Below are 12,170 nucleotides of genomic sequence, written 5' to 3' on the forward strand. Positions count from 1 at the left end.
CACATGAAACAGCATATCAAGTTGTTTCTAGTCTGTACTGCTACCAACACAGTTACGTTTAACTTTAATAAAAACTGCTAGTCTCTACACCGATTTTCAGGCATTCTTGATGATATTCAAGGAACTCAAGCCACTTGGTAAAGAAGAATATTGTAATCTCAAGTCTCAACAATGACCAAAGTTCGACTTTTCATATATATTAACAATTGCAAATAACTTCCATTCCAGGTTACAAAAACAGAAACAAAGCATAATATTATATCATCTTAACAATTATTGTTGTAAAACTATGCAACTGCAAGTTCTCCCCTCCTTCCTACCTAAAAAAACAAAGAAGAAAGAAAGAAAGACAATAAACTGGATAGCAAGAAAAGGAAAAGAGTTGAATTACACTAGATAAGTGCTTGTCCTCTCCAACATTGATCTCTCAATATTTTCGGAGCATGCTTCTGACACGGATGAAGCACCATGTTTTCAGCAGTGTCTTTCGTCTTCTCCATCCATCAAAATACTTACCAATCACCTTCTTATAACTAGGTCTTTGCTTAACCAACACCCAATAGTCTGCTATGTTTGGACGACTGTTTATGTACTCGTCTTCCAAGTTCAAGAGTTCTATTCTAGCTAGAACAGGAATGAGCATTACATCAGCTAGACTGAATTCTTCCCCAGCTAGATATGATGTTTCACCAAGTTTGAGTTCCACTTCATCAAGAAGTCTTACTAGATGGTTCTCACTTCGTCTCAAAACTTCAGCATTCTTCAACTTGTCATCCGTATCATATGCCTGTCGTAACTTACAGTGGTAAGCACTTGCTAAGTCGGGAGATTCAGCCATTCGGGCAATTATTACACGTCTCAGGAATTTAGAAACACATAGCCGATACTTCTCAGGGACATGGAAAAGGGTAAAGTACATTGCATCCCATTCTTGTATTTTATGCATCCATCCGATAACTTCTCTGCTGCTAAGGTTCAGATTGTTTCCGCCAGACGACACTTTTTCTGCAATTCTTTCAATATACCTGTGCATGTTGCAACAATTAACTATTCTTCCTCTACAAATAACCCCCTAAAAAACTCGGAAAATAAGAAAATACAAACTATCATTCAGCCAATATACTTATACTAATCAAGATGTACATGATCTATCCATCTGTCTATATATATGCTCTACAGATCATAAGTAATCTAAAACGTTATCATCTAGAGAGCAAGGTACAACTCTGTTCTTGTCAGGAGAAAGGATCCCTGGAGGGTAACAACCTGGTGATCAAAATATAATTCATGACTATTCCTCTATTAAATCAACCGAATTATGTTTAATGACAACGGCTTGCAGTACTCCTTTTTAACCTTTCATGCTTACACTTTTGTACTGATAGAAGAAAAGTATAGCAAGGTGTAGAGAAGACTTACTGAATTATCTCAATGGTATCATATATGATGTGAGAACCATTCTGGAACACAGGAACTTTCGCACTTGGATTCATACTGAAGAAAAATGCATCCATGTTCTTGCCCGTTAAAGGGTTCACATGATGCGACGTGTAATCAATACCTTTCTCTTCCAAAGTAAGTCTCACCTTCTGGCTGTTCAAGGAAAAAGGATGATGATATAACTGCATGGTATTATTAACATAGAATGCCAAGAATGTTATACCTGCACCAGATTACAACAAAATCATCACTTAAACAACCTCCAAATAGGCAGATGCAACAACATTTTCTTCTTATGATAGGCAGATGCAATAACAGTGAAAAATTGTTGTTCATCTACAATAGGCAGATGCAATGACAGTGACATGGAAGCAGCAATCTAAAAACTTGAAAACAATGTTTATTCTTACGGGACTTCATGATGACAGGAGAAAACTAATTTTGTACTATGAAGATTGTTAGCAACAAATTGCAAGACAGCACAAATCATAAAAGTATATCAGCAAACAACAATAAGCCACAAAACTCATCTTGCCTAATTCTCAAATTTTGCTCTGAAGATTAATGACAACTTGGTATTCTGCAATCAATTCATAGAAAAACAGGGCCTCTAATGCATATGTATAAACTTTATAAGTTATTATCACATTCCTTTCTTTCTTTTTTCACCTTTGTTGTTTTCACATTCTCAATCTACAACTTTAAAGAGTCATTTGGTGTGAGGTATAAGGTATAATAATCTCGAGATGAAATGCAGGATTATTTCATCCTGCATTTGGTTGGAGGTATTAGATAGTCCATGGATTATTATTCCCACCATTTATACCATACTGACGGGATAGGTTATCTCATATACATGATGGGATAAGTTAATCCCGGAATAACTTGTTCCCAACCAAACGACCCCTGTAAGCCAAACTGAGCCCACAAAGTTGGATACACTAAGCTAGAGTCTGACCATTGTTTTTAAAACAATTCTTCAAATAGTATCTGTTCCACCACAAAATTTGATCTTCAAATATTTTGAAGTTCCCAAAAACTGATCACGGGTTTTAGGGACTTCCACTCATAAAATTTCTATTTTTTTCCTAATGTCTAAACACAACTTCAAATCCCAAAACCTCAAAAAGTCAATTTTTTCCAACTTTAAAATCTATAACCAAACAAGTGTATGAACCCACAACTGCTGTCTCGAAGATTCAAACCAGTACCAACTAGACTATAAGCTTGTCCAGAAAATAAAAATAAAAATTAGTCAATTATGATCAGAACCCACAACTTCCAGAAATTAACAGAACAATCCAGAAACACCAAGAATCACAACAACAAAAAACCCAGAATTGGTAAAATTAATCACCATTAAAAAGAAGATTTTTTCAAGGATAAAAACTAAAAGTAGCAAAAACAGAACATACCTAATGGAATCCAGTAGAGAATTAGAGAATTGGGGTCTCACAGAGAGAGAGAGAGAGAGAGAGAGAGAGAGCTTAAAGGGGTTTATGCCTTTTTGTGGAGAGAGAGAGAGAGAGAGAGAGAGAGAGAGAATTTGACAACCGAGAAAAGCAGTTTTCTAATTGCCTTTTACTTGGCTTTCATGGAAATAGGAAAGCGACTACTAATTCCTTATTACTTAATTCATTCAAAAAATTAAAATTGTTTCAAAATTATTTATTTTTGACCTTTTTCTTTCCTAACATGGTGTATGTATTATGAAACGAGAGAAAATAATATAATATAATATCATACCATATATGGGACAATACGTAACGACTTGCTAAAACATATTGATATACTTTTAGTATGTTTTTATAATTTTTGTGAAAAAGCATTTCAACAAATATCTATATTCAGTGAAATTTTATAAATGAAATTTGAGAAAGACGAGAGTAAGCAAATTTTATCTTTACCTAGTAGAGGTAGAAATGTAGCTTCCGCAGGATGACCCGTGGCTTAAATACCGCATATCAAAGTAGATATGAAAAAAGGAAACAAGACAGTGAAGAAAATAAAACAACTAATAAGAATACTCCCTCTATCTGAGGTAGTTTGACTTGACACGAAATTTAAGAAAGAAAGAAAGACTCTTAAAACTTGTGGTCTAAAATGAATGATAAAAATTTGTGTGGTTATAAATCATTTCATTAAGATTAAAATAGACATTTATAAGTTAAATTGTTACTTAATATAGAAATATGTCATTCTTTTTTGGATTGATTAAAAAATTAAAGTAAGTCATATAAATTGAGACAGAGAGAGTAATAACTGTAAGATAGCATGGTAACCCAAAACAAGAACAAATGATGATAGAAATTACAAAAGCAAGACATTATAAGAATCAAGCTATATCTTTCGAAAAGTAAGTCAACACTCCAAACCTACTAACCTTCCACCTTAATACGGAATCTCCACACCCTTTTATCAGATCATGTCCTCGGTAATTTGAAGTTGTGTCATATTTTGTCTAGTCACCTCTCCCTAATACTTTTTTGGCCTATCATTACCTCTCTCCGTATCCAATATATTCAACCTCTTGCACTTTACCAGCATATTTCCTCCTCACATGCCCAAAACCAGATCACTTCCCTCATCTTATCACCACGGAGGTCACCCACCTTGTTCTGTATATCCTCATTCCTAATTTTATCGCTTCCAGTATGTCCACAAATCTATCTCAACATCTTCATTTCTACTACTTGCATCTTCGGAACATGAAAATTCTTGACACCAGTACTCTGTAGAACTTATATTTAAGTTTAATTGGTACCTTTTTTATCACACAAGACGCAGAAGGCAAGCCTTGACATCATCTTTGATGTCCTCACTTTCCTGTAATACCAAACATACTTAAAAGTTGAAACTATCTCTCTTGAGAATAACTTATATGTCAAGCCTTTCTTCCAAACCTACCTCCTGCATTGTACTACTGAATTTGCACTCCAAATATTTTGATCATAATCAACCAAAACCCTTAAACTCCACAATTTGTCTTCATACCTTCAACCTAACATTAACTTCACTGCGCATCTCATCAATTAGTACTTTCTCATCCACAAACAGCAAACTCCATGACACCTTATCTTGAATATACTACATCAATCCATCAATCACCAAAGCAAATAGGAAAGGGCTAAGAATTGATCCATATTCCATGGTGCAACCCCATCTCAATTAAGAAGTGCTTTGAGTTTCCTCCTACCATTCTAATCGAGTCTTAACTCCATCATATATGTTCTTTATCGCTCTAATATAAGTTCGATAGAAACATCTCTAACATCTACACATCTCTAAAGAATTTCTCTTGAAATTATATCATAAGCCTTTTCAAAGTTAATAAATACTATATATCTAAAAAACAAAAATCTCCGTCAACCTCCTCATAATATTAATAACTAACAATAAAACACTTGGATCGAAATAATAATAGAACATCAAACGAAAGCTTATAACTATAAACTTTTAATAACGACAAATCAAAGGATAAAAGAAAAGTATACGGTAGATGCCTCAATCATCAATAATAGAAAGGGGGAGAAATGAGTAAAATAAAAAGGTAACTAACACCATCATGGTGGAGGGGTAAGTACTTGTTTTCTCTTAATCAAGAAGTCTTGAATTCGAGCCCTCTTGGGTATAAAGTAATCTTTGTTAAAAAACGTTTTATCCTAATATAAATTTTTCAGTGCAAATCCAAATTTAATTAAGCTACAATATAGACCGTTTAGGAAAAAAAAGGTAAACTAACCGTCAATAATGTAGTTAACTACAAGTCTTGTGCCAACCTCCGCCGCCCCCTCCCCTTTTTCTTAGTATAAAAATAAGTTGAACTAAAAAGTAAATCAATAAACAATAAATATATTAGAAGTTGCTTTCTCCGTCAGCCACGCGGAATGGAATGGTGTGATTTTTTTTATTTTTTATGTTTGATATTTGTTATTGGATTCGTGCCACGGTTCTACTAGTTTTCGAGAACGTGCGTTGCATATTTGTCGCATATAATTATTATCAAACAATTCTAATGATCGGCCATTTCAACAACTTTTTGATCTTCTTCATTCTTTAACCTCTGCATGAAATCTAACAGAGAAATGAAAGTAGAATATTGAAGAGGAGTCAATCATTAGCTGCTTCCAACATTACAAGACGTTAGTTAAGATATATAAACCTGAATTCACTAACAAAATATTATATCACCACAGTAATAATTTTGATAGTGTTTGTTAAGATTAGAGCCATTAGAACTTGGGACAGAATAGCCCTGTAAAAAGAGCTCAAACTATAAAAGCAAAAACCTATTGTACAACTTCATTTAGCTAAGAATCATCAAAAGAATGCAAATATTTCGGGACGACATCCACATGTTCTTATAAATGAGTTTTGTGCCTAAAACAATTCCATCAAGTTGTCTTGATTGCCCGGGGACTAACACCCAAGTAGTTTGTCATGAGACCCGTGATACCAAACATCATAGCCATTGAGATCTGCTTAAGACATTTTCCATATTCCTTATGTTAGCAATGGATTGCACACTGAATATAATAACAACCCACGAACAAATCTTGTATCTAATAACATGGCACCAAAGACGCCGAAGATGACGGCTATGAAGCCGTAGTAATCTATTGAAAATCTTGTGGACCAACCAGTGAAGCCTTGTATGGTTTCACCATCATATTCGAGTAAAAATATTCAATGAGATTTGCAAATTTAATTGCTCTTTGGATGACTTAAATAAGGGACCTTAGGTGAGGGAAGATGAAAAGAATCAAATTATTAAAGATATTTTAGACAAAAATTAAAAAGACCCATCAATTTCCAACTTAATTTTTGACCTTTGATCTTCATCAGTTTGCTCACAAACAAGAGATGAAGAAGCAATTGAAGAAGTATTGTTCCTCGAGAAAAGAAAGAGTATTGACTTAAATCATAATTATGAATATTTTTATGCAATATTATTATGTAGATGAAGATCAAAGGTCAAACCATTAAGTTGGAAATTGACGGATTTTTTTAATTTTTGGCTGAAAATATTTAATAATTTGATTCTTTTCATAATTATGAGTATTTTTACTGCAATATTATTAATGTAGAACAAATAATTGCTTTATATATATATAAAGGGTAAAATGGTAATTCAACTTTTGACTTAAGTTTTTCCCACTTATAATCATAATTATGATAATTATGATTATGATTCAGAGATACATTTTTTACTTAAAAAGATCTCATAGTTTCATTCGCTACATCATAGCCTTAAAATGGTAAACTGGTATCAGGTAAGAAAGCTAAGGAAACAACTACTTGTTGGATTTGCCAAATTCCTCCTTAGATTCACCTATTCTATTCAAATTACACTCGTAACAAGTTCATCCACCCAAATTCTACGGCCAATTTCTATTGTTAAAAACTAAAAATCTTATTTAACAAGGAATTTAATTGGAAAATTATTATTAACTATAAGTTAGTCAACGATGAATTTCATAACAAATTAGTAAAATAATATTAATATTGAAAATTATTAACATTTCTGAGATATTTAGGCCTCATTTTTTCCATTAAGATTAAGATGTTTGAATCTCAATGTACATTTGAGTGATTGAGCTATTATCTATATATATGAACACTGAATAATTAAAATTATTTATTTGTCTACATTTAAACGTACCTAATTCATTTATTTGTAAACATAATTGGCATACAAATTTAAATAAGAAATTAATCAAATATTAAGTAAAAAATTGATTCAATAAAATAAAATCATTATTTTGAATAAAGAAATGAAATATTTATGTTCGCTAGTGATAGTGGAGATGATTTGTAGTGGTGGTAATGGTAGATATTAGTGACTAGAAATGGTGGTAATGATAGTTATGACTATGGAGGTGGTTGATGTTGTATTAATTGTCATGATGGTGGCGGCTGGTAGTGGTGGTGATAGTTATTAGTAGTTGGCAATGTTGATGGTGATGGCTGAAGAATGTGGGGGTGATTGACAATGCCTTGGTGGTAGTTTATTGATAGTGGTGCGATAGTGAAGTTGGTTGGAAGTAAAAATTGGCCGCAAAGGTGTTAGTGCAGTGGTGGTAGAGGTGGTGACGATGATGGTGATGACAATGGATCACTGCAAGAAAATATAAAATGAGCTACGAAATTTGTCGGCAATTCCTAGATAATCCATCGCTAAAACGCTCCTATAGCTAATTGAATTTTCTTATAATCCACAGGTAAATGAGATTATCATTAATTTTTATTGTTTAGCTACAAAATTTTGTTCGTCGCTAATTCCTCATTTTCTAATAGTGTATATAAATTATAATGATGGAGGTGGTAGGTGTGGTAACGATTGACAGTAGTGGTTGACAACAAATTCATTTAATGATCTTATATCTAAATCATTCAAATTCTAATGTTCATTAAGTGCAAACATACAAGGCTCGGTTATAATTGTTTGCGCAACTTGGGCACTTACCTCACTACCTCTTACCTACTAAAAACTTTGATTATAATCAACTATTCTTGTTCTTTTCCACATTTTGTGAATTTCATATATCTAAGAAATTATTCATTTTTACACAACCAATTCCTTATAAGTTGTCCACATGATATGACATAAGCCTATTTATGTTATGTGCTTCTGCCAACTTTGTTCATGGTTTTTTTTTCTTAGTGAACTTCTCTTCCTGGGTGAAGTTCTCTTTTCATGGCTTTCACAATTTCTTCTCTGTAGCTTGTATATCACTGTATGTCATGTATATGCCAACATATACACTTTATATACAATGATATACATTGACATACACAAGTCATATACATAATATACAGTGATATGCATATACACACATGTTTGCCTTTGTATGTACCCATACGTCATGTCTATATCATTGTATGTATAAATATGATACATCAAACACGTACTAGATATATCCTACATATTCATTCATTCCACCATTAAAGCATTGACACAAACTATTTACCCTTAAAAAGATACAATCAAATCAAATTATATTAAAATTAACTGAATGTTAATAAAATAAGAGTATAATAGGAAGAAAATAAATGTCCTTCCTTGATTTGTTAAAAAAGACAAGTAAAAAGGGAAATCAAATTAGAAAATATTTGACAAGTAAATAACGATAGAGGGAGTACCAATTTCCAAATTAATTGTTTTCATCATTGTCTAAATTGATACCCTTGAAGATTCTAAAAAGATATACACTATCCTAATTTAATGTGATATAGATATATGATCACAATTCCAATTAAGGACCTTTGATTATATTCTAGCCATTTTAGGTAAAATGATAAATGTGATTTATAATTAGATTTTTTTTTTTCATAATCCACTTGTATCATTCTATTTAAACTTAAACATATTCTAAACATCATCATCAAATCAGTTTTTCTTAGTGAGAAAAATAGAAGAAGCAAAAATGAAGTTAGAACTTGGAATTGCAATTATGTTGATGATGATTTTTGTAGCACAAGGGATGACTGATGTACAACGATGCCTTCATGCTTGCAAATTACAATGTGGCAATGATAAAAAATGTTACAATGATTGTGTAAATAATTGTGTTGTTTCTGTGAATGTGCAAAGTCAAATTCACTATTGTAAGATTGGTTGTTTTTCTATTAATTGTTCTAAATTTAATATAAATGACAAAAAAAGAGAGGCTTGTTTGGAGGATTGTTTTAATAAGGTTTGTTATTTCAAAAATTAGTGATGTATTTGTTGCTAAAATTCATGTATTGAAAGAACATGATTATTCTCAACAAAGATTTTTTTTCCCACTCCGACTAAATTCAGATCGCACACTGCAGGGCCCATTCGGGGTGGTGCTCCCAATAGGATTGTCACCATACCCAGGACTCGATCTGGTTAAGGGTGAAACACTCCCAATAATACACCACAACCCATGTTGGTAACCTAACAAAAAAATTGATTCGCTCCAATATATACTTTCTGGCCTTAATGTATAATTACATTTATAGTGTAAAAATTACTAATAATATCAGTATATTAACATATTCTGGCATAATGTTGATTTGTAAGCAGTCAATCTGATAATTTTCTATGATAAGTGCAAACAGAAAAATCAAATCGAAATAAATCTAACCAAATCGAACTAATTTCAATTTAAATTCAATTTTTATTTTTACTAAAACGAACACTAATAAATCGAATGGAATTTTTTAAACTAACCAAATGATCATCCCTACACACGACAATATCATTATTAATATATAAAGTGTATCTTTGATATATTTATTATTATCGAGTTATCAATTATTAATCGAATAATGGTTTGAAGCTTTTTCTTAACGGGTGAACCAATAACCCATAGTAAATTAAATAATTGTATTTATATCATTTGGTATATAAAGTCCTTACTCCTTAACTTTGAGTTTACTTTCTTAGTGTTATTTCATGTTGTTATTCTACGATGTGATACTATTTGTTTTAAAGCAAGATGCAATTTGTCAACTCATATTCATTTAGTTTGTCACCTTGTTTTAAGTGATTTTCAATGATTTTTTATGTGTCAAATCTTAACGGTTAAACCAATAACAATTAATAACCGATAAGTCAATATCCCAACTTTCTATAACAGTTTATCATGTTTACAAAATGATAACTGCTAAGTCAAATTGATAAATTTTAAAACTTAACCGAACCAACTAATACACAGCCTACCCGATATTTCATATTAATACTCGAACTAACCCAATATATTTTTGGAAAATCGTGGTCTTAAATTGAGGTCAAAATTTGAGTCTCGAGTCAAAGTCAGGAGTCGAGGTCGGAAGTTGGATCCCAGGTGTGAACTCGTTTAGGGAAATGTAATAAGCGTATGAGAAATTAAAAAGAAGTTAGTTTTGGAGGGTAAATAGAGAGTTATAACGATAAAATCAAGAAATCAAGAAGTTAGTTTTCTATATAAAGATACATTTTAATTTGTGTTGTCATCATTTCCATTAAATTCATTCTTCTACTGATCTCTCATAATTCCCATCCATTTTTTTCTTTTGCATTTGATATAATCTTCTCTCTGAGTTGATACAATGATGATATTCAAGAAATCTAAAAGAAATCCTAATGAAAGAATCTACTGTCGTACGTGCAGAAATCCAGTTGCACGCGTCCAAGATTATATTCGGAGGGTAAGGATTCGAATATAATGATTTCATGAATGAATTAAGTTATATTTCTTGCAACGTAACTTATGATCTTGTAAACTTTGCAGGTTCGTCAAGGAGTGATCATAATTAGAAGAGTGTAAGTCTCATGATTGATTGATTTTGTGCAACTTGAGATTTATTGATTTTTGCAGTCTTAAGTGTTATATATATATATATATGCAGGTATAATGTTCACGTACCAGACGATGTGGAACATGAGTTTGGATTTACCACTGCTGATACTTACTGTGGCCAATGTGGAACGTTGATCGGGTGGAAATTTGTAAGATGGTTTACATGAACAAGAAGATTTTGTTGTTTTGTAAATAGTAAGTACTGAATTTGTTTTATTTTGATGATCTCCAGATTGCAGTCCCACTAGGGTCCGTGGATGTTAGAGAAGGAAGATTCATGTTGATATCGTAAGTTTCTAATTACAAATTTGCAACAGAGTGTACATATAATTGTAATGGTTGATACAAATGATCGTATTTTGTGGCAGGAGAGAGGTTACTTTTTGGGATGGTGTACCATTGCTTCATTTAAATGAAGAACAAGGTTTAGGCGCTAATGAGCAAAATGCAAATCAAGATTTAGGTGCTAATGAGGCTAATGCTGATGGAGGCGGAAATGAACAGAATGATGATCAAGATGGAGGCGGAAATGAACAGAATGATGATCAAGATGGAGACGCTAATGAACAAGATGTGGGCGCTAATGAGGCTAATGCTGCAGTTCAAGATGGCGGGGATCCAATGAACTGAATGAAGATGTAGAGCAGCTAATGATGAGAATGCAGACATTGATAGCCTACTCATGCTGACATACTGCTTATACAAAGTGCTATAATTCGTAATTGTGTGATATTCTGTTTCCATTTCTGTTTTGAGATTGGGTTGGATTAAACCAATTGACACTCAACTTTTTACATGTTTGAGCTCCGTTCTCTATATGCTGATTAGTTTGTTTTTAATTTCCTTAACTGCAACAGCTATACAGTCAATGCTAGTGAACTTTTTATTTGTTTTCTTACACTATTGTATGTAGTGAAGTCACATTTTAACACCTATGTTTCAAACTCATATGTGTATGTATGTTATTGTTGTTGTAGGTAGTCGGTAGAATGTTGTTATAAAGAAGTAATATAACCTGAAAAATTGGTACCTTCTCCATAAAATCCAGCCGTTACAGTGAAACATTGTTATAACGAATGGTTGTAATAGTAAGTTAGCAAAACTCATATATATTTTGTGCCTCAACCTTCATTGCACCTTCACCATGTAATTGTTGTCTCAACTTCACGGAACCACTTAAAATCTTACACCTTCACCGGACTCTCACCTTGCTATCTATCTTGTTTCAACTTCACGAGACTAATCTCGATGTTCCATAGAACAAGTTTATAGATGCTGAGAGAAAGGGCCTATCTCAGCTGCTTTTCCTAAGCCAAAATTTGCCTACAAGTTCCAATGGAGGCATTTAGGGAGGGTAAAATGGAGGCGTTCTGGAACCGTTATTTATGGTATCTAATAATTAGGGAAGAGATTAAGATA

General features: G+C 32.5%; 2 protein-coding genes across 2 annotated transcripts; one reads left to right on the forward strand and one right to left on the reverse strand.

Annotated features, from left to right (window-relative positions):
- Window positions 1–177: 177 nt before the first annotated feature.
- Window positions 178–2,966, reverse strand: LOC125854225 (glutathione S-transferase TCHQD). The gene is made up of 3 exons (XM_049533707.1): window positions 2,856–2,966; window positions 1,420–1,663; window positions 178–1,025 (listed from the first exon to the last, which is right to left on the reverse strand). Exons 2-3 carry the CDS (start codon window positions 1,626–1,628, stop codon window positions 428–430), a joined length of 807 nt encoding a protein of 268 aa, XP_049389664.1. The 5' UTR covers window positions 1,629–1,663; window positions 2,856–2,966; the 3' UTR covers window positions 178–427.
- Window positions 2,967–10,500: 7,534 nt separating this feature from the next.
- LOC125855698 (uncharacterized) lies at window positions 10,501–11,381 on the forward strand. Its single transcript, XM_049535437.1, has 5 exons — window positions 10,501–10,599; window positions 10,683–10,714; window positions 10,801–10,900; window positions 10,984–11,039; window positions 11,120–11,381. The coding sequence occupies exons 1-5, from the start codon at window positions 10,501–10,503 to the stop codon at window positions 11,379–11,381; spliced, it is 549 nt and encodes a 182-aa protein (XP_049391394.1).
- The last annotated feature ends 789 nt before the right edge of the window (window positions 11,382–12,170 follow it).

This window comes from Solanum stenotomum, chromosome 2 (assembly GCF_019186545.1).
Source record: "Solanum stenotomum isolate F172 chromosome 2, ASM1918654v1, whole genome shotgun sequence".
NCBI lineage: Eukaryota > Viridiplantae > Streptophyta > Magnoliopsida > Solanales > Solanaceae > Solanum > Solanum stenotomum.